At 35.4% G+C, this 27,091-nt stretch overlaps 1 protein-coding gene across 4 annotated transcripts; it reads left to right on the forward strand.

Moving 5' to 3' along the window:
- Window positions 1-696: 696 nt before the first annotated feature.
- LOC106056785 (magnesium transporter NIPA2-like) lies at window positions 697-25,979 on the forward strand. 4 transcript variants are annotated; one of them, XM_056038014.1, is made up of 7 exons: window positions 11,457-11,586; window positions 13,456-14,107; window positions 17,256-17,490; window positions 20,880-20,936; window positions 21,058-21,148; window positions 21,621-21,781; window positions 22,545-25,979. In XM_056038014.1, exons 2-7 carry the CDS (start codon window positions 14,066-14,068, stop codon window positions 23,243-23,245), a joined length of 1,287 nt encoding a protein of 428 aa, XP_055893989.1. In that variant the 5' UTR covers window positions 11,457-11,586; window positions 13,456-14,065; the 3' UTR covers window positions 23,246-25,979. The 4 variants fall into 4 exon arrangements, with proteins under 4 accessions (XP_055893990.1, XP_055893989.1, XP_055893988.1 ...); XM_056038013.1 differs by having other exon boundaries at window positions 11,460-11,682; XM_056038015.1 differs by lacking the exons at window positions 11,457-11,586; window positions 13,456-14,107 and adding an exon at window positions 697-852.
- Window positions 25,980-27,091: the final 1,112 nt, after the last annotated feature.

Below are 27,091 nucleotides of genomic sequence, written 5' to 3' on the forward strand. Positions count from 1 at the left end.
AATTCTAAATGTAATGCTGCCAACTGTTTTCATAACGAAACAAGTTTTTTTTTTTTTTTTTCAGAGAGGATACAATAGCATGCTTATAAACTAACTATATAATAGAGTCTAGATTTGAAACTAATATATATATATATATATATATATATATATATATATATATAAGTCAATAAAGATTTTACAAAATTAGATCTAGATCTAAATTTCTTTCTTTATAATTGAGTAATTCTTTCTATTTATCGTAAAGTTGTTTCTTATCTTATCTTAATTATCAGAATTCTTCAGAGACTCATTACATATATATAGGCTACAAGTGTCAATCTAGAAATGCAGTAGCCTACATGTTAACCGATGACTTAAACTCTGCTAATTAAGTCGTTGGTTTTCCTGGATAATTCAGGCATCACATTCCATTCTCTAATGGCACTAAGAAAGAATTAAGGAGCACTTGTATGAATTTGTCCTATCTTATGGAATAAGAAAAGTGCCTTTTTGTTGTAAAATTTATGAGTATTTTACTATGTTTTGTTTTTCTATTTGTAAACTACAAATTTATTTTTTGACTCTAGCTTATTGAATGACATTTAAAAAATCAATATGATAAAAATATATAATATTCATCGAATCAAGGAATTTTACTAAATTGGCCGATAAAAGAAACACTACTCTAACTACAATGATGACACAAACACTTCTTAGTTATCTCTCTTAGTCAAGACAACAGATTTATAAGATTTACATTTACAAGATGCAGGATATTACTAATATTAGAATCTTACTGTCAATCAGAACTTTTGCTCAGCTTAGATCTGGTATACAAGTAACGTCTGTATCATATAAGATAAGATAAAGGTAAGAGTCTACTTATTCTAGATCTAGATTTAGACATTGTTTAAATTGTTATAGATCTAGATCTAGATTAATTAAAATAAAATCCAGCTAGATTCTAGGTCTACTCTAGACTCTAGCTACTCTCCGCTCTCCTCTAGCTTATTACTTTATTAGCAGGTCAGATCATCCAGAAGAGATTACACATTTACATTATGATTATTATTCAAAATTATTGATTATAAAGATTAATATTTATTATCATTGAATGATTGATCATTATTCATAATTGATGATTGAATGAATGTCATTATTATGAATGATCATTTAAATATTCATTATTTATTATTTTCAATTTCATAAATTATATATATACATAATATATCTATAAATAATAAGTATAAAATACTATATAAAATCTATATAGATAGTTAAAGATAGATCTAGAATATATCTGATTCAGATGTCCAAATAGTTCGAGGCAAGCACGCCCCTTTTATGAACCATGTGACCAGAGAAAGGCTTTTATCTCTTGGCCAGGATGAGAAATTGGCTCTTCACCATCTCTCTGTCAGGAGGCCCCCGTCGACTAAGTGATCATTTATTCACACCCGTTTTGGCACGTTCTTCCGAATCTCTGCATGAATTTATCCTTTCATGTGTGGCGGGAAGCTCAAGCCCTACGTGGGGGCCATCCTTAAGCCTATACTGTCTCATCGTACCTGTGGGGGGACCATTATCACACTGTCCACATGTATGGGCCCCTTTGTGAAATGGGCTGATGGTGGTTTCGGACTGGTATAGCAAGCCTTTTTTACATCCCTACCACGTGTAATATACCCTCACTAGAGGGTACATGTGGTAGCCCACTGAGAGCTGTGTTAGCTACCATACTTAGCCTATCCACTTTCCCAGGCGGGTGATTCCACGGAGGTGCCACACTGAGGCGACGGTAGCTGGAATATCCTCCACTTGAATAGGTCTAGATCTATTTATTAATTATTACATCATATTTACATATTACATGATAGATCAATCTAAGACTAATGACAGTAATAAGTCATTATAATATTATTTAGTAATATTTATATTTATAGACTAATTTTACTTTAGACACTTAAGTCATCAAATAAGTTAAATGAACTTTTATTAAGTTTAAGTTATATTTGTATTAATTTAATTATGATTAAACTATGTACCATAATCATGTAAAATAATAATATAATATATATACTAGATCTAATTCTAATATTGTAATAAGTAATATCAATATTGTCAATATCAACTAGATCTAGAATCTATATTTATAGATCTAGTTGATATAAATTATTATAAATATATAAACATTTCACATGTAAAATGTAAATTCAGTTTTGTTTGGTGTCATGCACAAATTGTAAGACAAATTTCCTTATGGATAATTATTACTATTTGATTATTAAGAAATTATTAATCTAGAATCTAGACTTAGATTTCTAGATATCTAAATCTATAGTAGAATCTGTCATGGGCGTGGGGGGGGGGGGGGGGCTCTCAAATGAAATCCCCCCCCCCCTTGAGGGGGGGATCAGATTTAGTAATTGATTTTGTGCTTTGATTTTGTTTATTTTGGGTGACATTTTAATACTATAACATCACTTGCCCCACCACAGCCAAGGGGTTTTGAGTTAAAAAAAAACTATCAGGGGGTTTTGAGTTTAAAACCCCTACCTGGGGTTTTTTAGTTTAAAATCCCCTACCAGGGGGGTTTGAGTTTAAAACCCCCTACCAGGGTTTTTTTTGCAGTTAAATCCCTCTCTTCTAAAAACAAAACAAAAAAAAAAGGAAACGACTATCCCCAAATTCCAAGAGCACAGTTAAGGAAGATTTTGATTTTATAACCCCCTATTCAATATAAAAAAAGCAAATTACACACTCAATATTCTATGAGCGTAGCCTAAGGGTTTTGAGTTGAACCCCCCAGAAAAAAAATCCTGGCTACGCCCATGGAATCTATATCTAATTATAAATTTTGATCTAGATTGTCTAGAATAGAACTAGAATCTAGATTAATAGATCTGTTTCACTATATATCTAGTATCTATTAACCAAATAGTTAACTTATTAGCTTATTATCTTATATGATACAGACGTTACTTCAAAAAAGAAGATATGATTCAGAAAAGAAGATATGATTATATCCTATGCGTCATGCATTTAGTCATACATATTAACCAATGATCTAAATTCTGCCAAGTCACTGGTTTTCCTGGCTAGCTGAGGCAACCCATTCCATGCTCTAATAGCACTAGGGAAGAATGAGCTTTTGTACAGATTTGTCCTAGCATATATGGATGAGGAATGTGCCTTTATCTTTGTGTCTTTCTGAGTATTTTATTAAATTTTGTTTTTTGTATTTGAAGATTATGGTTAGTGTTTTATGTATAATTGCTACTTTACTTTAAGTCTTCTATCCTGAAGACTTTCTAAATTTAGTGATTTTACTAAAGGAGTTACTCTAGTCAAATGTGAGTATTCATTTGTTATGAATCTCACTACTCTATTTTGTGTCTGTTCCAGTTTCTTATTGCTTTCTTGAGTTGAGGGGTCTCAAACAGAGGATGCATATTCTATTATTGGCCTAAACAAGGTTAAATAACATTTTAGTTTTAAGTTCTAATTTGATTTATATAATTTTTTTTAATAAACCCTAATGCTTTGCTTGATTATTGATAGTTTTGTCAATATGGGGATTCCATGACAGTTTTTCATTTATTAAAACACCTAGGTATTTTGCATTTTTAGTCTGTGTTACTGGTCATTGACTGCCATTAGTCCATAAGTGACTAAATATCTAATGGCTAGCTGGTCAATAGCTAGACTACAGTATTAGATCTAGATCTAGAGAAGATGATGTAACTCTATCAAGTTTCCGGAAATGACTAGATGCATATATATTATCTAGATCTATATTCTCATTATTTTTGTTAGCATTTCTGACAATTCTTTTAGGACCATGGATGATAATAATAATAACCAGATAAGAAATGTATCTACTTTATTTACTTTTAGTTATTTTATTGTTTTTAGACCCTTAAATTTTACAACAATTTGTCATTAATAATATTCAATTTAATTATTTTCTTTTATTGTCTTTGAATAGTGTAGTTTTAAATTAAATGTAATTTGTTCATGCAAATATCATCATCATCATTGGCCTCCTTCAGTCGTGAAACGCCTATGGTTCATCTCGAACACTTATTCATATGGCTGTGGAGCCCTATTTTGGAGAGACACTCCCGTCCACATATATTGCAGGTCAATGTGGCTTTCGCTTTGGTGGTAAAGGAGCTGGCCAGTTTCCGTGTGGCACGCTTTTCTTCAAGAATCGAGGCCCATGTTTTCTCGCTTTCTATAGCTTTCTTGGTCACCGTCTCTCTCCAACTAGTGCGGTCTAGGGCTATGTCTTCCCAATGGTCAGTATCAATGTTCACTGATTTTAAGTCCCTTTTTATCACATCAACATAACGGAGGTGAAAGCGACTAAATATATTGGCAGAATTTTTAGTAAAGGTTAGAGTTTTACGTTTACAAAATGGAACTTTAAAAAAAAAGAGTTTATGTACAGTTTTTGTATGATGAGTATCTACCAATACTCTTAAAAAAACATGCCCAATATTTATCAATAGGTGGTGCTCACACAGAAAGTATAGAAATCTAAAGCAGAAACTAGAATTAAGTGACTGGTGTTATAGAATGTCTGTGTTTCTATGGTGATGGCGGGATTAGGGATTGGTTGTGAATGGTGCAAGATAGGTGGCATTGTTATGGCTTGGTCTTAGTTAGGACAGACGACTCATCAATAACAACAGGTCAAATCTTATTAGTATCATACACTGAGCCAGAGACTCCCTAGTTTCTAGAAAAAAACTTTAATTTTTGTATTTAAGCTGTTATTTTCAAATATTGTTGATGATTTAATTTAATTTTCATAACAATTTTGTTGGCCAGGCTTTTCAATGTTGGTTTAACTTGTCTGTCTCACAATGTATCATGCTCTGAAATAGCTTAGAAGAAAGAGGCGCATATATATCTTAAACCTTGTTTTCTAACCAATGTTGTTGGCCCCCTTCTGTAACAAGTCAACTATGGCTCATCTTGTGGAGGACAAAATGAGAGCCTGGACTTTCACAAGTTCTTCAAGCTCTTATAACATAGCAATGAACATGGAATAACTAGATCTGTAAACTCACAATCCACCTTAAGACTAAGACTGCTTAATTTATCCATAAGAAAATTTGTTGCGGTTACAAGGACTCTTTTCTCATATAAAGACAATACAACAGAAACATACACATAAACATAACAGACACAACATAAAGAGTTCATTCAGCGACTACACACAGACATTTTGATCCTTTTCGTGTTTCGTGATCAACGTGTGGCGTTGATAGAGTCTGACCGAGTAAAGTACGAACGAGTTTTTGTACCGCTCAGTTCTTGTTTTGATTGACAGCAGTCGCCCACTTCGCGACCACCTGAAGTAGTTCTGATGGAGCGGGTGGCCGTTGTCTTCCAAGATGTTTTTGATTTTTTTAAGACATTTTTGTTCAAAAAGTTCCTTTAAACATGGTAATGTTGTGAGTGTAATTTTTGATGCTCTTTTTATGGTTTCTAGACGGCGCAACAGTTTAGATGAAGCGTTGCATCTTTTTATTTAGTTTAAAGCTATTGAGTTTGTATTTTTAAAAAAGTCGCTGGGCTGTTTTCTTTGCCAGAGTTCCAAGGTGATCTTCCCACGAAAGCGTTTATCTGCAGTTTGTGTATCGTTTGTTTTTTTCTTTCTGAATATTAAAAAACACAAATACAATAGTAACTTTCAAATACAATTTTGTGTGTGGTCTTGCCAGGACCCAATACTGCCAGATCCTGGCGTAAACAGTATCTTGTATCTCAGTCTTCTAGCCCAATTATAACACTGGGTATCTAACACAAAGTAGTAATACTGTGTCTTTTGATGCAAAGATGTAATACTGTGTCTTTTAGCACTAAGTAGTAAAACTAAAACTAAAGAACTAAAGAACTTATAATAGATTTTAGAAAGAAAAAACAAACTATACGTGAACTGCAAATAAACACTACATCTATAGAACAAGTAAAGGCATATAAATATCTAGGCGTTATCATCAACAACAAGCTTTCATGGGAAGACCACCTTGGAACTCTGACAAAGAAAACAGCCCAGCGACTCTTTTTTCTATACAAACTCAACAGTTTTAAATTAAACAAGAAGATCCTTGAGACATTTTACGGCGCGACTGTACAAAATCTGCTAACATACGGAATAAGTTGTTGGCAAGGCAACGCCTCATCTAAACTGTTGCAACGTCTAGAAAATATCATTAAAAAAGCATCAAAAATTACACTCACAACATTACCACATTTAAAGGAACTTTTTGAACAAACGTGCCTAAGAAAAATCGAAAAAATCTTGGAAGACAACAGCCACCCGCTCCATCAGAACTACGCCAGGTCGTCGCGAAGTGGGCGACTGCTGTCAATCAAAACAAGAACGGAGCGGTACAAAAACTCGTTCGTACCTCACTCGGCCAGACTCTATCACCGCCACTCATTGATCAGGGAACATGAAATGCACCAAGATACCTGTGTGTAGTCGCTGAATGAACTCTTTATGTTGTCTGTTGTATTTATGTGTATTTTTCTGTTGTGTTGTCTTTATATGAGAAACGAGTCCTTGTAATCACAACAAATTTCCGTAAGGATCAATAAAGCAGTCTTAGTCTTAGTCTCTTAGTCTCTTAATACTGTGTCTTCTAGCACTACGTAGTAATACTGTGTCTTCTAGCACTAAGTAGTAATACTGTATCTTCTAGCACTAAGTAGTAATACTGTATCTTTTAGCACTACGTAGTAATATTGTATCTTCTAGCACTACGTAGTAATACTGTGTCTTCTAGCACTAGGTAGTAATACTGTGTCTTTTAGCACTAAGTAGTAATACTGTATCTTTTAGCACTAAGTAGTAATACTGTGTCTTTTAGCACTAAGTAGTAATACTGTGTCTTCTAGCACTAAGTAGTAATACTGTATCTTTTAGCACTACGTAGTAATATTGCATCTTCTAGCACTAAATAGTAATAATGTATCTTCTAGCGTTAGGTAGTAATATTGTATCTTCTAGCACTAAGTAGTAATACTGTGTCTTCTAGCGTTACGTAGTAATACTGTGTCTTCTTGCACTACGTAGTAATACTGTGTCTTCTAGCACGACGTAGTAATACTGTGTCTTCTAGCACAAAGTGGTAATACTGTGTCTTCTAGCACAAAGTGGTCTTCTAGCACAAAGTGGTAATACTGTGTCTTCTAGCACAAAGTGGTAATACTGTGTCTTCTAGCACAAAGTGGTAATACTATGTCTTATACTGCACAGTAGTAATACTCTGTCTTCTAGTGCATGTCATTAAGTCTTGTAGCTGTCCTTGTGAGTCTAAAATAATTGTAAAATTTTGTCTTCTGGTTTGAGCAGGGGAGAGCAATGGGAATTATTCACGTTATACTATTTAACATTATTACTTCCCTTTCTTGTAACCACACATTTATTATTGTAATTCCCTATTGAAAACATTTTTTCATTCAATGATTTATTAGTCTCAAAGTACATTGTTCATAGTTTAACATTTTGAGAAATAGACCAAACATTCAGTCAAATATATTCTGTACATAGAGAATTAGAAATTGTGAGCTCAATGTATTTTATCGTTTTGTTGATTGTTATTTCAACATCAGGCAGCCTTGTGGTTTATTTCAACATCAGGTAGCCTTGTGGTGTATTTGCAACAGGTGTTCATTACCATGTGTTTGTGTGTTGTGTGCTGATAGTTCAATACAGGACCAACGTGTGTTACATACGACATGCCTTATTGTTTGTAGTTTTCATTCATCAGCAAGTGTGTGCTGTGATAAATACAAGTTTAGGATTTTAAAACTTTACTTTAAGGCCAGTCTTAAAACAAAAATGTCTCTGGTAACTCAAGAATATAAGGCACCTTTTAAATACTTTTAAGATGTCTCACAAAGATGTGTGCTCAAAAGTCGTAGACGAATGGCGTGAGGTTTCTTGAAAGATTGTATCAAGGCCCTCAAGGACAGCTTATTACTCCCGAGCAATATGAATAGAAAGCGAAAGCTTTCGTTTTTCCCCCATGACATCTATTGGAGTGTGCCACCCTATCGCAACTTTTATTAACCCTATCTCTACAGTTCTACGACTGCAGTATGTCCAGAAGGGATGCTGCAGATGTTTAGCGAGAGTGCTAAAAAAACAAAATGTGCTCAGGCAGCTCTAAAGCAACATTGGACATAAGTTTCGCTATTTCTTCCCCCCAAAAAAAATTGTTTCGAGTCTTGTGCGAGAGGCCTCCATCAATCGGAGGCCCTAGGCGGCTGCCTATATTGCCTATGTGTAATGCAGGCGCCGGTACGACATCTAATAGCCTTTGAAAGAGTCGAAGAGCTCTAACGAAGGTCGCAAGGTCGCGGGTCATACATTTGAGACCCAATGAAAAGCGTTTACTGAAGAAAAGCGCAGAAGTCGAAACGAAAACTTAAATACCCCCCCCCCCCCCCACCCGGTGGAGAACGGCTTTTTCTTTATCAAATGTATCAAAATAATGCGGGTCGCAACTGGGTTTGCGTAGACATGTGGAATCTTTTTAAAGGGAGACATTTCATAATTTCATAAATCGTACTTTAATTGACACATTGGTCTATATTTATATGATTTGTAGGATCTAATTTTAGATAATGACTTCAGTGTGACTTCACCCAGATCATAGCGCTCTCTGAAATTTCAGCATCCTTATACTGTAGTTATTGTTATTAATTTCCTTTTTTTTGACAATTGATCTTATACCGGTTTAGATTAAAAATTCTACTTTCTTGCTTCGTCTCGTCTTATGTATATTTGTTGAGTGTTAATGACGATTAAGTTCATAGTAAAGACCCCGCTACGTCTCGCTGGAGAAAAATCCAAACACGGCCAAATAACGGAGTTGTTTTTAGAGTGAAGAGATCCGTGACTTTTCGTGGAATGCAATTATTGCACCGTAGGCCTAATAACAATTTCCAATCAATAGTCTCTCTCTCTCTCTCTCTCTTAAAAACAAAAGGTTGATGATGGGAAATAAAAAGGCGTCTGGAGGGTGTGTGTGTGAGAGTGTAAGAGGCTAAAGTGCAGACCTAACAAGTGGAAGAAGACAGATGTGGTGTCAGGAGTGAAAGGTCTGTGGTACTAAGTCAGGGCAAGTAAACAAAAACACATACACGAATGGCTGCCCAAATGGTGACTAATAATCGAACCCGATCAATCTGGCCGACAATGCAATACACAGGGTGTGTGTATGTGTATAGTTGAGACATCTCTGTACTATGCTGAAATAATATATAGTGTTTGTTATGAAGTATATTACAAATTTTATCTGCAGGGGAATTCAACATTCACTATGAATCCAACCAGTTTTGAATTAGGAATGGTGCCTTTTTAGATTGATATATGAAGTCTATTGGTAAAGTTCATGCCGAATGTGACAAAATATGTAGGTCACAGCTGGGACTGCGTAGCCACGTGAAATACTGCATTCCTCATTAATCTTCTGGCTCAAAGACAACCCTTTCTATTAGTACTTCGGCAAACAATCGGGATGTTGAGTTTGTATAGATATACACTGTATGTGACCAGATTGATCGGATTCGATTCTTACTACCAAATTATTGAGTCAGCTATTCGTGTTGTATTGGATTGACCTGTTCCACGCTTGTATTTTGTCCTACTGCGTTCAGTTTTGCACTTTTGCCCCCCCCCTCTCTCCTCCCTTGTGTCCACCTTCGTCCTTTCTTTCTTCTCTTAAATAGACTATTGATTGTGCTAAAAACCCATTCCACGGAAAGCCACGGCTCTGTCCTCTCTCAAGACCTCTCCGCTATTTGGCCGTGTTTGGGTCTTTCTCCAGCCAGGCATAACGGTGTCCCCCGATGCCTTGTCTTTAATTAGATCTATGGACCCGACAACATACCACGATTGATCTCCCTTGGATAATCGATCTCTAGTTGTCTTTAGTGTTTCTAAAGTCTAGTGGGACCAGTAGGCGAACTTGCGTTGATTATTTATTTAGACTTTTTTTTTTCATTCTGATTGTTTTAAAAGATCATCTATATTCTAATTATAGCTGTGTATTCTAGACATATTTTTCAATCGATTTCAGAAATCAATAAAGTTTCATTTTCTCCCTTGCAGCAGGTCCGGGCCAGAAACACATTAGGACATTTTTTTTTTATTAATACTAAGCCTGGTTAGGGAATAAGCTACATAGATCAGCGTTTCTCAAGCTGTGGTCCGCCCCCCCCCCATACATATCTATACAATCTTCTATAGTCATATGCTCCTCACTAGCAGAGGCTTTAGTGTGTCGGCTAGATCTATTACAAATGACTGATCCAAAATAATTAATACACCGATGAGGGGTAGCTTAAAGCGCCCTTCCCCCTAATTCCTTGCAGGATGAAGGGGGGAAACCTGTCACTACTCCAATACTATCTAAAGAAATTACCTTTTTTTAGTATTAGAACAACTTTCAAAAATAAAGTGCAATGAACTGCAAAATAGTTATTAGACTTCTACTTTTCTTTTTGTTACAAGTATAGCAGGATATTGCGCTGTAGACACTTCAGAAAATGCATTTTTGAAGTTCCGACTACAAGGAAATAAACTTGGCGCCGGATCCTGGCTACGCTGAAGTTCAGGATAATTAAATGTTTAAACTGTGAACCAATCGACCCGCACCTTGTTTCAATTGCGCTCAAAGCTATTGGAATGGCAGCCGTATTTTTTTTGGGTACACGTTTAAAATGTTTTTTTTTCAATTCTGAATATAATTGAATCTTAGCACAAACCTCACACAGGAAGAATGGCAGCTGGCAGGGTTTGAACCCGAAACCCTTCGAGACCACCGAACGACAATCCAGAGCGCATACCACACAACTAGGCAGCCGTAGAGCATTAAACTTGACCAGTTAAATGTTGTTAGGCAATTCATTGGATGTTTTGTATGTGTTCGTGTGATTAAAACATGTCAGGGGCATTTAGAGCTGCATTTGGGGCTAGACTGCTCAAAACTGAAGTGAACCAGGGCTTGTATATTAACTTCATTCCTTGCTGGGAGGATTCTGAATGTTTAATCCGTCTTAGCATTGGGAGCAATCCAATGTCACGTATTGGCAGGCTCAGATAAACCTGGGGGTTTTGTATTGGCAGGCTCAGATAAACCTGGGGGGGGGGGATTGTTGCATACAGTAGTGTCTTACTTTTCTTATTTCTTGAGTGTGTCACTGTGTGTGTGTGTGTGCCACTGGAAACGAGACACACTGATCCCATTGTCCAGGCCAGGAAGGCTCTCCGGGAAATTTAAATTACCTGCGTCGCACGAGGGGCATTTGGCGTGTTCCTCTCTTTGATTGGTTCCCCTTCATGGTTCCAGTTAGGTGGCGTGTCGGTCCATTGACAACTGTGCTCTACCCCCCCCCCCCTTATCCTTACCTCCCAACTTCCACACGTCATTGTACAGGAGAAGGGGGGGGGGGCATACCCTCGTGTCTTACGAAGTTTGACGGTCTTATTTCGACCATTGTGTAGATCACAGTTGTTTCAATTTTCTACGGATGTCAGTGGACAGTCTGTTCGCAGTTGTGATTTTTACATTGCTGGTAGAATCTAGATTTACTTGACTCTTTTTGTAGAGACTGCAGGTCAACAAAGTCTATGCGTTACTGTGCTAAAGTAGATGGTGTACTTAATAATAGGTGATTATAGGTCTACGTAAAAAAAAAAACAACTTTGAATTAACATAGATTCATACTTTTTTTTTTCAATATAGATCTAGATTTTAAAGAAAAATCGTTCATGAAACTAATTGCATTCAATTACAATCGATGCCCTACATTTGTATTGAGTTCTTGTTTTATAACATCTGATTATTTGCACCAAAGAAGTGTGTAATGAATAGTTGACTTTGATTTTCTAGGTCAGTGTTGTTGACTAATTAATGGTCACCTTCACGTGGAAGTATTCTGTGTCATGTGACTTGTAATTAATCATTAATGAAGATGGTTTTGTCCAGACAGAAAATAGCTCGTGGGTAGATGACAATAGAGCACATGTGTAGTGATCAGATCAAAGACCATCAGAAAAATGTGTTAACCGCTGTCCAATTTAAGCTGACATTTTAAATCAACTTACATCATTTGAAACTTAACATCAGTTAGCATGGCACCAATAGAGATAAACGGACTAAGCAATTTGATCAAGTGAATCACTTTCAGTGGCTTATTGAGAAATAAATATATGAAAATGTCAAACTTTTGTTCGACACGACCAGTGGCCAGTCGAGATCAATGGCTCGTTGCAACGTCACAGGTTTGCAGCCAGGCCTACTGTAACAATTGAGTCTCCATCAAACACGCATTAAACAAATGACGTCTTGTGGCCTCCTCATCGTGTATGGTACTCAAGAGTAGGAAACACTTGCGCACTTCGCAGCATGTCATCCTTGTCAACCCATATTCAACAAATACACCGATCGCGTCCTCCCTGCTTGCACACATCGAAACATGTTGAATTTCCTGGACATCTACACTCTGTCTCATGAGCCAAGTAAACTGTTTAGATTGTGGGCAGTCACGTGTCTCATGAGCCAAGTAAACTGTTTAGATTGTGGTCAGTCACGTGTCTCATGAGCCAAGTAAACTGTTTAGATTGTGGTCAGTCACGTGTCTCATGAGCCTAGTAAACTGTTTAGATTGTGGGCAGTCACGTGTCTCATGAGCCAAGTAAACTGTTTAGATTGTGGGCAGTCACGGGCAGCTGTAACATTTTTTTCCAAGGTGTACTTCTTGCTTCTACTTTTTGCTCCATCCTAGTCACGTTGGGCATTGACCCGTGACTATTTCATACTAAAATTGGTCATGCATAACGCACCCCCCTTTTCTGTATGACTTTGAGTGCTTCTGACAATGAAAAATCTCTGCTATGCAACATTTTTTTTTTTCATTTTAAGACACCCACCTCCCCATGGAAATTATCTGCGTAACGATTACCTAAATATATGTGTGTATGCCTTTCATTCATTCGCTTTGGCCTACTAGTGTATGAGTACTATAGCCTGCTTGTTATGAGGTGCTATATTACACGTAACTAAGACTCTTGTCATCGGTTTCATCAGATTTCAGATTACTGTTTAATATTCGTTTTAATATTTTAGACTAGATTTGTTGTATCGATTTTTTATATTACTGATTCAGATTGTCAGCCATTTTTTTTTTTGGTTATAGATCAATAGGTAATTGGAAGATTTTATCTTGCTTTTATGCTATGAGAGAGAGAAAAAAAATTCTCTTGAAGCTTATCTGATAAGTATAATTGTGATTAAAAGAAATGCTGGCTAAACACAATCATTGGCATTGTTATACTTACAGAGTCGTTTTGTATTGAACTGTCATTCTTGATTGGAAAGGGATATTGTTCAGTGATCTTGTGATATACTTGCTTTTTTAATTAGAGTGGTTTGATTTGTGCAGTAATTGTCATAGACGGAGGAGATGAATGGTTGTGTTGCCAACTAGTATTAACTACAGTATTGCATCGAATCTTAAACTTTTAGTAACAATAAAAGACGTCAGCGAGTCAAGCCCTAGCCGCCAGAAGTGTGCTGCCACCTTAGCAGTTCTCGAGAAGCTCACATTGACGCCTGCTTCTCTTGCGTCATCAGACAATAGAGAGCGGGTCCTTTATATCACCATCGATTATTGATTGATTGATTGATTGACAGAGCCTGGTTTCTTTATGCAGTTCTCCACATTAGACCTGACCAGGAGGAGTTCACTTGTGGCATGCACCACGCATACCTAACCATAGCATCTGCAGTTGGTTGTTTGTTGTTTTCTCAAAAAGAATTGGATATGTGACTCGAACAATTTCACGAAATGAAAAATATCCACAAATACTTTTTCCCATTCTAAATAAAATAGCCATGGATACTTGATATTATCATAAAGAAAATATCATTGGATACCGTTACTTGATATCATCATTAAGATATTTGCATTGATTCTTTAAAAAAATAAAAATATTCAAGGATACTTTGCAAGTGCAAGAGAGCAAACTCGTACATTTTTATTTTTAAAAAAAATGTCTGCTGCCGGCACTTCCCCGCCCAACGTCACTGCCATGGTAAGCCCTTTCTATTTTCATTATAAGTACACACATATGTTGATTTGATTCATCTCGGTAACATTGGGCTCAAAGCTATACATTTTAGATACTCTGGCTATCCTTTGAAGCTGTTTTGGTTCTTGTACATCTTGTCATGAACAGCCCATCCCTACCAGTGACTTGACAATGTCTCGTTTGAAATGTGTTAATGTACGGATTTGCAAGAACATTTTTGACCAGAAAGAATATATAGAATAGTTATGAGATTTCGAGTCATTATTGCCTGTCCTCTCTCCCCTATATGTTTGCATAACTCATTAGGTACGCATCATTACCAGCGACAAATACTAAATGATTAATTCTTGAATAATTGGATCCAGATCTTCCTTCCCCCCCCCCCCCGCCCCCCACACACACTTTTCTATCGATCTGTATCATCACGGAAGAGATTAATGAGAAACTTGTGAATGTATTTTTAAAAATTACGACACGAGGGTATGGGCCCCCTGTCCAATGACGTGTGGAAGTTGAGCAGTGCTTCTGTATGCCTGTGAAACTTCCACGCTGAAATCCGACTATCTGGAAGGGAAATTAGCTCAGAAAACTCAATGGACCAAAACAAGTAGATAATGAAGAGACATAAGGAAGAATGAAATATTTGTAGATCTTGAAATTGTTGCGAGACTTTAAACTCTATAAAAAATGTCATGCACAAATAAATTGAAACTACATTTCTGTGATGTATTTCCGCATAATTTTTTGATGCAGCGATAAAAAAAAAGAAACTTGTTACATTCTATTACAAAACTTAAATGCAAAGAACTTATCGAGTGGTAGTTTAGACAACAGAAAGTTACATTACAAGAGAAGACTGTAGCATAGTCTGATTGTAGCGTATTCTGATTATAGCATATTCTATGCACATGCTACGAAATCGGTATCATAATATGTAGGATATTATTCCATTTTCAAAATTGAAGAGTACCATTTATTTTGAGAGTACCGGGGTTGGCAAGGGTCGGTTATTAAAGTAGTCAAACATTGTCTTGTTATCGATAAAAAGTTAAATCTTTGAATCACACCATATATGTATGCACGCCTTCTTACTAGAAAGTCAGTGCCTCAGTGGTAGCACCATTGTCAGAGCGCATTTTTATCCACTTTTAGAGAAAAAAAAATCATACTACCTGAAAACAAAGCATTTAATATCTATATTATTTTGTATATATATATTTATTTATTTCTGTTCATGCCGTAAGTACATGCTCCTTCTGAATGTCTTGAAATTTCACGCTAGAAAAACTTCCTGCATCTCTGTTGAAACTTATGCTCTCATCCAAGCGCTCTAGCACACACATCGTTTGGATGCATGAGGCTGTTGAGCTTTAAGTACTAGCTGTGTTTTGAAATGTGAGCCACAATTTCACAAATCCATTTTAGTCAGTTTTTTTTTTTTTGTAAGCCAACCTAATATGCTGTTGTCCCATGCGCGCCATTTGGGAGGACGCCTCTGAGTTTGTGTCATAACACAAACTTTCTTAGTAATTTAAAAAAAAAATTAAACTGGACTCTTACTTAAGTATGTGAAAATACAATTATGCACCAAACTTTCTTACATATCACGTTACAAAGAGGAACTTTTCACACGACTGGCTCTTTACAATTTTACAAATTCTATCCACCAAATTCCTTAATAAAGACAATTGCATGAAATTTCATTCTACTAGAATGGGTCATTGTTTGGCTATGTCTTAATTTTTTTTTTTTAATTTTGACTCGAACGATTTTGTGTTTTGAGTTGAGCCCATGACTGAGCAGTGTGCTAGGCGTGTTGATACGTCTGCTGGTTTATTGAAGCTGTCTGCTCTTTGTTCTGTGATGTATTGGCTAGTAATTGTGTGTGTGTGTGTATGCCATTGTCTCTAGCTGTCTTGTATATAGACGGTAAGAGAGGACAAAACACTTCTGCAGGCAAACAAACACACACACATTGGAGAGTTAGTTACTGCCAAGTTGAGCTAAAACCTTAAAAATCCGTTACATCGTCTGCCTGTCTTGTACCACTCTTGTACATGTTATTTCGCCCACTTCCCATTCCCGGATCAAGTTGAAACTTTACACAATTATTTATTGGCAATGACAGATGAATCAGTCAAAAAATTAAGCAACTTTTTAATCAATTAGACTTGAATAAAGAATTAGGTCGTTCGCCCAAAATTTTAAACTAACAATAGACTAAAACCTTTTTTTTTTTCTTTTTTTTAAATACTTAAATAGCTCAGTGGCAAAACATGTCGGCCTTCCATCATGGAGGTTTGAGTTTGAATTCAGAATGTTGTAATGTGATGTAATATAAGCTTTTTTAAAATATATATTTTACTTGTTTATAGTTTATTTGCTATTGATTATCATGGTTCCTTTATACTATTTTCTTATGCGTTCCTCATAGAACATAGGGCCTCAGTATAAACACGCCACTCTCCACGGTCTCTTGCTAGTTTTGTAATGGCTTCTCAGCACGTTCCTGTCCTCTCCGCCTCATCTAGTACACTGCGTCGCCAGGTTCTTTTTGGTCCTCCTCTACGTCTTGGGCCCTGGGGGTTCTACTCTAAGGCCTGTCTAGCTCTTTTGTTGGTATCTTTTCTAAGGCTGTGACCAGCTCTGGACAGCGAGAGAATGTGGGCCTTAGCTCTTGAATAAAAGCGTGCCATAAGAAAAATGTTCGGCTCCTCTACCACCAAAGTGAAAGCCACCTTGACCTGCAAGACATGTCTCTCCAAAATAGGGCTCAACAGCGTTCGAGATGAACCATAGTCGTTCTACGACTTAAGGAGGCCAATACTAATGATTGTACTTAGCTAAGCTTCTAGTAGACTGAGATAGAAATAGAAATTCCTGAATCCATTCACTTACGTTTATTCGAGAGCCAAAGATGGATGTCACACGTTTATTCTAGTAGAGCCGAAGATGGATGTCACATGTATTTTTGTTGTTGTTGGTATTACTATGGTAGTAGATTATTTTCCCTTTTTCTTTTGACGATCTCTCTAACAGAGACGCACACCTGGTGTAAATACTTAGGCTGCTTCATCTCTTCCCATTTTACTGAAGGAAACATTTTTAAAATATTTATTTTTGCTCATCCTGTTTATATTTTCTTTTACAGACTCAGAGCTTCTCAACTACATCCCATAATTTCACATTTAATTTTACAACTCACAACTCGACCAACAACTTGACCAATGTGACTGCGCAGAAAATGTCCACCAGTGACAAGGACCTTCAGGACTTCATGATAGGTCTGTGCCTCGCCATAGCGTCTTCTATATTCATTGGGACAAGCTTCATCCTGAAAAAGTTGGGGTTGCTGCGCTATGCCAGGAAAGAGGCCATGCGAGCTGGTAAGACTTATTGACTTACTCTGTTGTTGGGCTTTGTTTGTAATTTTCAAAGCATAATTTTAAAACTTGGTCTCTATAATATAAGACTTTGTTGACTTCAAGATTTACTTTCCTCTATAAACATCTGCTCTTGCAGCTACATGTAGGCCTACAAGTTTTGAACAATTTTATCATTGAAACTCCAAGTCTGTGTATTGAATTACAGTCGCAGGAATGTTTGTCAGTTTGATTGGCAAATAGCCTTTTAATTACAGTTTTGTATAAATACCACATAATCTTAGAAGATCAAGTTTTGTTTTGTTTGATACATTTTGGGCATTTCTCCAGAAATGATTATTTTGTCCTAGTCCCAATCTCCTGCAGGACTGTAGGTGATGGTAGTGGGCAGGGATTGAACTTAAGAATATCGTGATTACAGTCCGATGTCCATACCAGAGGATCAGGCAGTCATGTGTAAACTTATGTTTATGAGCATATATTTTTTTTATTATCCTGTTCTATAGTAGGCCTATGTATGTTAGTGGCCTGTGTATTTCCATTCTATAATAGGTGACTATTGGAATCATCATTTTATAGTTTTTATGTTGTCATCTCTAATTATTCTTAATTATTATTAATTAATTATTCTTTCTACTTTTCATGATTTTACACCACTTTACAGCATCAGTAAATATCCTGACCCTAAGACTTTTGCTTCAGTTTTAGGGTGCATAATAATAATAAGTTTAAAGGAAATGAGTGCTTTTTTTTTTCTTTGATGACAAAGAAATTCTTAGAAAACCAATTATTGATTTGTAGTCTTGATATTTTTGTGGCTTTAATGAAGTATTGGCTTTTTTCATTAATGTTGTTGTACGCATAATGCAGTAGACAGGAGATGAATATGCCAAACAGAGTAGGTGCGAGCACACATCCCTGCTTGACACCACTGCAAACCTCAAAAGGTGCTGATTGGGCTCCATTGAATTTGACAGTACATTTAGTTTCTTCGTGAAAACACTCCATACAAGATCCTCTGGAAAACTATTTAATGTATCAAGGCTGTGGGCAAAAACCAAGGTTAGGAAGCTACTCGTCAGGGAACTCCTGTATGCTGATGATGCAGCTATTGTGGCTGATTCTGATATTCAGCTACAGTCCCTGGTTGACAAACTATCTGCTGCTTGCCAGAAGTTTGGCTTAAACATCAGTCAAAGCAAGACTAAGATACTTGTCCAAAACACAAACACTGCACCTCAAGTAAGCATTAATGGCCAACCACTAGAAATTATTGATCACTTTTGTTACCTTGGCTCCATCATATCCAACAACACTCTACTGAATAAAGACTTAAACAACAGGATAGCCAAGGCAATGGCCACCATGTCACGGTTGCAGAAAAGAGTCTGGGACAACATATTGCTGATTAGCAGTGCTAAAGCCCTAGTCTACCAGACCTTTGTGTTGAGCACCTTGCTGTACGGAAGTGAAACATGGTCAACCTACTCATGCCAGGAAAAAAAGCTGAATATCATTCAACTCCGATGCCTAAGGCGGATCTTTAAAATAAGGTGGCAAGATAAGATAACCAATGAGGAAGTGCTACAAAAAGCAGGGTGCCAGGACATCCGCTCTCTTATCAGCAGCAGACGCCTTGGCTGGCTTGGTCACATTCGTAGAATACCAGTAGGTCGACTTCCACAGGACCTCCTGTATGGCGTTCTAATAGAAGGCAGGAGAGCCGCTGGTCGCCCACTTTTACGTTATACAGATGTTTGCAAACGTGACATGAAGCTCTTCAAAATCGACACAGGCAACTGGGAAGAGGTGGCACTGGACAGATCCACATGGAGAGAGAGCATAAAGGAAGGGTCTCGGATTGCAGATGTCATACACAACAGAAGCAGAAAGAAGGGTGAAAATGCAATGGCGCCTGGTGATTATATATGCCCAACCTGCGATCGCAGCTGTGTATCAAGGATTGGCCTCTTTAGTCACACAAGAAGTTGCAAAGGGAAAAGATCGTCTCTCGATATGTAAAATGCCACAGTAGGCTTTTTTAGGTGGAACTGTACTTGTAGCGTTGATTTGTTCTAAGTTACACTAGGTCTTAAAACCTAGAGAATCTTTCTTATCTTATCTTATATAATACAGACGTTAATTCAAAAAAGAAGATGACTATGTCCTACGCGTCATGCATTTAGTCGTGCATATTAACCAATGACCTAAATTCTGCTAAGTCACTGTTTTTCCTGGCTAGCTCAGGTAACCCATTCAATGCTCTAATATCCCTAGGGAAGAAGAGCATTTGTACAAATTTGTCCTAGCATATGGAACGAGGAATGTGCCTTTTGCTTTGTGTCTTTCTGAAAATTTTATTAGATTTTGTTTTTGTATTTGAAGATTATGGTTCAGTGTTTTATGTATAATTGCTACTTTACTTTAAGTCTTCTATCCTGAAGGCTTTCTAAATTTAGTGAGTTTACTAAAGGTGTTACTCTAGTCCAATGAGAATATTTGTTTGTTATGAATCTCACTACTCTATTTTGTGTCTGTTCCAGTTTCGTAATGTTTTCTTGAGTTCAGGGGTCCCAAACAGAGGATGCATATTCTATTATTGGCCTAACCAAGGTTAAATAACATTTTAGTTTTATGTTCTTATTTGATTTATAGAAATTTCTTTTAATAAACCCTAATGCTTTGTTAGATTTTTTGATAGTTTCATCAAATGGGGATTCCATGACAGTTTTAGGTATTTTGCATTTTTAGTCTGTGTTACTGGTTTACCATGAATAAGATAAGTGGAATAATTATTTTTTTTATTTTTTTTTACTATTAATAACTGACATTTTTCTGGGTGGAAAGACATGCTCCAATTTGATCCCCATTTCTGTAATTCATCTAATTCTCTTTGTAGAATGGCTATTAGAACTACAGCATGATAGATGATGATTTTCTTGTGGGATATAGAGAGACTTATTTCTAAAAAAGATTATGTTATGTGTGGCTTAGAGGCACCTAACTGAGGATCTCAAGTTTCAGTCCTGATGTGGACTACTAGACACATATTGAATTGACTTGAGCTAAGTTTACTGTCTGCTTAAAGGCAGCATGTATATATCTTCTTGGAGATAGTCCCTTCCCCACACGTCCACAAGAGAGATAGGACCTGAACACACTCAATGAGGATGCTTTCATACAAAAGCAAAGCTAATTTTTAAAAAATTGTGTGGTCCAAATTTTTGTTGTAACTTTTATCTATTATGCTAAATGGTAACAAAATGTAATTATGCGTGCATACAAGTTGTTTTTTTTTTTACTTTTTTGTTTACCTGATAAACATGTTTTGTTTCTGTTATTGCTAAATCTTAATTGTATTTTTCTAAACTGTGCACTGATAATTGTTTCAGGCCAAGGTGGCTATGGTTATCTCAAAGAATGGATGTGGTGGACTGGGATGATTCTTAGTGAGTTTTATATATTTTTTTTATTTTTAGATTTATATACATTAGTTGTTATTTTATATAAATAACAAACTGTATATATTTGAAACTTTTTCATTTCCAATTATCTGTTTTACATCATCAGTGACTTCTGGAGAATGTGCCAACTTTGCTGCATATGCTTTTGCCCCAGCAACATTAGTCACTCCACTGGGGGCTTTGAGTGTTATAGTCAGGTTAGATTGCTCTCATTCCTTAGTGTTATAGTCAATTTGGACTGCTGTGATGTTTAATGTTATAGTCAGGCTAGACTGCTCTGTTGTTTAGTGTTATATTGAAAGGTTTCACATCTTTTTTTTAATATACACTTCTTTAAAGAGTAAAGAGTTACCATCAACACAAACACATACAAATAAATGTGTATATGTGATATATATATAGCTTCCATTCCCCCCCCCTAAAACCCCCCGGCCTCCAAACCTTTTTTTTCATCTGCTTTTTTACGGAAAAAATTAAGTGAAGACTTTTTAAAAAACAAATCAACAGAGGACATAAATGATATATATATATATATATATATGATAAAGCTAAAGCGTTTAGGTATAGGCAGTAGCCCTGAAATTGTCTTTTTCTCTTGGAAGCCTGATCATAAAAAAAAAACTACAATTTTATTGTGATTTTTAATCTTACTGTTTCCATTTATTGTAGTGCTGTACTGTCAGCTCGTATACTGAAAGAAAAACTCAACATACTTGGTAAAGTGGGCTGTGTGCTCTGTGTCCTAGGCTCTACTATGATGGTCATTCACTCCCCAAAAGAACAGGAAATACACAGTGTCTATGACATGATGATGAAAATGAAAGAACCTGGTAAGATTTGGGATTTTATCTTTTTAAATTATGTACTAATTTTTAGCTTCAGACCTATCTACGTACTTAGTATTTGGATACATGTGTATTGTCAGTCATAAAGAAAACAATACATGTAATTACTTTCATTAATCAGTAATTTTTAAGGGGTCATAATAATTCTCCTCAATACCTCATTTTCTCTCTATTTGTCCTCCCTTTTTGCACATTTATTTGTTTAATTTTAACCTAATTTTAAATTAGCTAAGAAGATGAATAAATTGTTCGCTAAAGATTATAAGATGGGGTGTGATGGCAGAGAAGTAAAACGCTTGGTTTCCTAACCAATGATTGTGGATTTTTAGACGCCCCTGAGTCCAGCCAACTCAAATAATTATGTTGGAGAAGTAAAGGGGGTTGGTGGTTGTGCTGGACACTGACACCGTCGTTAACTGTCAGCAATAGAAACAGATGAGTTTTACATCATCTGACCCATAGATCACATGATTTGAAAGGGGTACCTTTCTTTCTTTTTTTTTACTTAAAGACCTATATTAATGTGTTAAATTTGAGCCTTACTGATCAAATCCTTGCAACATAGTGAATGCATGCAATAATCATGATATAAGTAATTTACAGTGTGTTAGCAGAAAAAAAGTTGTAATGTTATATGTATTACTAGTTAACCAAAGATATTCTAATAAAGACTACTTGTGTACTAACTAGTGTTTGTGCATATTAATTAAATTGTGATATTAATCCATTGCTTTTCTTTTTTTTTCAGCATTTATTGTCTTTGGAGCTATTCTACTCATTGTTGCAATTGTGTCTATAGTCTACTTTGCACCAAAATATGGTCAGAAAAATGTACTTGTCTATGTAACAATATGCTCATCATTAGGCTGCTTCACAGTCATGGGCTGCAAAGGAGTTGGGACAGCCATCAATGCCACTCTTCGAGGCAACAACGAATTCACCAATTGGATGACCTACTTTCTCATCGGGGTCATCGTTGTCTGTATTCTGCTCCAGTTGAACTACTTAAACAGGGCTCTCGATACATTTAACACCGCTGTGGTGACTCCCATCTACTACGTTTTCTTCACCTCTTTTGTCATCACCGGCTCAGCCATTTTGTTTCAAGAATTTGAAAAAATGCCAGCTCTGGACATTGTTGGAGACCTCTGTGGCTTTCTGGTCATAGTTGTTGGAATATTTTTACTCAACGCCTTCAAAGACATGAAAATTTCTTGGAGGAATTTGCCCAAAGCTGCTAAAGAACCTGAAATTCCAGAAACAGACTCTGTAGGCAGTACTGGCGTCACCAATTCCACCTTTGCTGACATTCGAGAAATCGAAGCTCGCATTTCAAGGAACATGTCTGCCGATTGTATTACTAGAACAATATCTGAGGAGTCTGACTCTAATGAAAATGAGTATTCCACTGACAAACATAATGGCAGTAGTCCCATTCATGAAATTTGATATGTGTAGTCTATGTAATAGCTGTCTTGTGATCATTCCTGTTTACCTGTTAATGTAATCATTCCGGTGCAAAACATTCTTAACATTGACCACATATTTCTACTGTGTACATTGGTTTTTGTGATAGGCACGCAACTTAATAGTCTCCACATTTGGTGCAAAACTTACTGTGAAATTTATACATAGAGCTGTTGCAGGATATCCTTTGTGTCCTAGTTGTTCTTAAGGTTTTAGAAAATATGCATTGTAGTAGTTTATGTTAATCATGTTTGAGTTAGTGTTTTTATCATTTCATGAAGTAATCTCTTTTGTTATAGACTTTATTTTTTATCTCAGTGATAAAGTGTAGGTGTATTTTAATTTTTGTTTCACTTACATTTTGAAAATTTGAATCTTTTTTTGTAACTTTTCATTATCCTGTCGAGCTGAAATTTCACTCATAAACATGTGATGTACGACTACATATTTTATTAAAATTTCAGAAAGATTACTTGATTTAATAAAAACTAATTTTTTTATACATTATATGGGGAAAAAGTAAAAAATTGGAAACCATTTTATTTTATGATTCATATAGATGTTACAAATTGGAAACCATTTTATTTTATGATTCATATAGATGTTACTTATAAGTCTGGATCTATGTATTAATGACAGTTTGTTGTATGACCAGTTAGTTAATTTGTTTAGAGCATCATGCTAATATATGAATGTTGTGGGTTTTATTTTCATACTGACCCATTTCTTTGTCTTTTTCAGTTATATCAAAAGGAAAATTGAAAATCCAAGGAAAAGATTTGCTTTACCACTATTGTGTTGTGATATTTATTATATCAATTAATTTGAATTGTTACAAAGTTATGACAAAGTTTAAATATAAATGTTCAGTTTACTATATTAACTGAACATAAAGTAGGAATTAATTTATTAAAATTTTGTTCCATATTATTGATCACTACTCACTAATAGTTGTTGTTATTGGGGTGATGGTGACTTTGAGAATCTGTATTCATGAAAGAAGCTGCAATCACTGGGCTTAGTAATTATCTCAACAAAAATCTTTGAGTAACTTAATCAACTGTTAATCTATCAACTTGGAGCCTATTGTTTGTTTTATTATACTAGTGGCGCCATGGACTACTTAAGAATGAGTGCAAATGTTCAGAAGTTTGTTTTAATTTGGTAAAGACTACTAAAATGTGTAGTGCAAACATATCATTGTTACCCTAAACTTGTGGGACATTTCTAAATCATCTGAGTTCCTAATGATCACTTACTTGCACATATCCTATTGATACAATACCAGCTTTACATTGCATACCCTCTGGCTGGAAATTGTACATTGCATACCCTCAGCCTTAAGTTTAATCTTAAATACAATACCAGCTTTACATTGCATGCCCTCTGGCTGGAAAATACCAGCTTTACATTGCATACCTTCAGTCTTAAGTTTAATCTTAAATACAATACCAGCTTTACAATACATGCCCTGTGGCTGTACATGGTAAATTACTAACCAACTTACAAAAAAATGAAAAGAATGGTCCATGTCCATTGTCAGATTGGACATTTATACTTATCAACGCACTGACCATTGACACTGGAAATGTTTTTTTTTGTCATTTCACTAAGGCAGGGAGCTCAACTAAATGACAAATACAGATTCATTTAAAAGATTGCATGTAATAAAAATGTAATAAAAATATGGTTGTTTAGTGTGTAAATAATCTTGCATTGTTAGAATATTTATTCAGTGGGGTATTTTGTAAACTAGCATGTTGGTTAACTTATGTAAGATCTTATCATGACACATTATTTATGCATTTAACTATATATTTATGTTATATTGGGTAGTTTACTCTGTAATGTACATGATGTTGAGACACAAAATTGCCTGGGCAGATATTCTGGATATTCAATAACTACATGATGAGAAATATTTACAGCACCAAAAGTTACACTTTGTTTCTTTCTTACTAAACCTAGAATACTGTCACTCCTTCTTAAGACTTGTAGCTTTAAAACGCTCGTACAGAAGACATTTTGTCTGGTCTTCAAATATGCCCTACAATTATTTTTGCTACACTTGAAGTCCCATTGTTAATAATTATTTTGAAATAGAATTTATTTCTTATCTACACATACAGATAGTTTATTCTTGTATGTGTGATATGTAAAATTAAACATAAAAATTAATCAACAATAAATAAATATCATCATTGTTCTTGTTTATGTAATGTAATTATGTAGCAAAGTTTTGTGGAAAAAAAAGTATTTTAAACCAATTTTTGTGTTTATCATAAAAAAATATTCAGCAGCTTCCCCACTCCCTCCCCCTCTTCCCATCACCAAAGCATCATGACTTTGTGGTCAAATCGTATATGACGCATTCCGGAAAATCTCTGAAGATAAAAAAGAAATTGAATAAATAAAAGACTATGCTATATTAAAAATCAAATTGTATAAATGTACATTCCATGCACACAATAAAGTATGGACATCAAAATGTTCATTGCATCTTGGTTAATAATGCTTATGACACATCAACATAAAGTAGGTCTTTAAGTACCTTTATTTTGTTACTTTCATAAATGACAAAAGTTACCAAAATCACAATATTTGTGAATATTTTTTAAAAATGTTGTGTATATCATTTTACAAACAAGAGGTACTTCAAAAGTAAAAGTCAAGTTCCACTTTCAGACCTTGTGATCTATAGGGCAGTTGAGGTAAAGTTAGTGCACATTGAAATGATTTTAAGTTTCATTTTCTAACAAAACCTTCAATGGATTCTTCGTAGCCATAGTAACAGTAAACATGACCTTTTATTGTATGTTTAATACATCAGCTTTGAAATTTGCGTTGCCCTCACAAAGAGTATGTTTGATTTCTTTTGTCTCCATTTGTACACATGGGTTGTAATAAAGGTTTTTTGAGTTACCAGAAGGCTGAAATAAGTGTTGCAACTGTATTCATTTCAAAGATACACATCATTGGCCACAGTGTCTTATAGTCCTCAGTACTTTTATATCTAACGGTTCTAACAATGTTTGCTTCTTGTTTAGTTTTGTGCGTGAACAAAGGAAATTAATTTTGTGAGCTGAGCAAACCAAAAAGTTTCCCTCACACACTGTAAAGGTTGTGCCTTGTCGTCCTCTCATTCACCAGCATCTGGTGCCTCATTCATGTTGTACTGACATGTCTGAAAGAGACATGGCTGTTACTATCTGGTGTTATATAGATCTGTGGTAGCCATCTGAACATAGATGGCTGTTTATATCTGGTGTGATATAGATCTGTGGTAGCCATCTGAAAATAAATGTTTGTTTCTTACAATTTTATGATATGCAGAAATTCAACAAAAAAGATACCATATGAACGAATTGATGTTAATATTATAACTGTCTTTCATTACTTTTAATTTGTTTGTTGAACTCACATTTATTGGCCATGTTTATTATTTTTTCTTTGTTCGTGTATTTTCAGAACCAAAGTAGCTCATCTGTGTGAACATTAGGTCTTTAACATTAATATTTTTTCTTATATTTATTTAATTAGTCTGTTATGCTCTAGACTAGGCATTAGGCAGCCTGCATTCTATGAATTTCTCTTGACACAGTTCTAATCTCTGAACCCCCAATTAATGGTCATCCAATTACCTATTTTGAAATTTATTTAGTTTATGTGGCCATTTTAACTTTTGTGTTTCTTTTATATTCTCAAAATACCTTGAGCCTATATTATGTTTGTTAGCGCTAAATAATTAAATTATGTCCTGATTTTTTATCAAAGGTTCTTTCTACTTCTACCAGTTATAAAGTAATTAATGGATTACAGTATTGAAAA

Source organism: Biomphalaria glabrata, chromosome 8, assembly GCF_947242115.1.
Source record: "Biomphalaria glabrata chromosome 8, xgBioGlab47.1, whole genome shotgun sequence".
NCBI lineage: Eukaryota > Metazoa > Mollusca > Gastropoda > Planorbidae > Biomphalaria > Biomphalaria glabrata.

Bases quoted from the DNA above. Each gene is read 5' to 3' on its own strand.
- LOC106056785 (XM_056038014.1), top strand. From the start codon at position 14,066: ATGTCTGCTGCCGGCACTTCCCCGCCCAACGTCACTGCCATG. The intron at 14,108-17,255 runs GTAAGCCCTTTC...TTTCTTTTACAG, and splicing joins CGCCCAACGTCACTGCCATG to ACTCAGAGCTTCTCAACTAC. The intron at 21,782-22,544 runs GTAAGATTTGGG...TTTTTTTTTCAG, and splicing joins GATGAAAATGAAAGAACCTG to CATTTATTGTCTTTGGAGCT.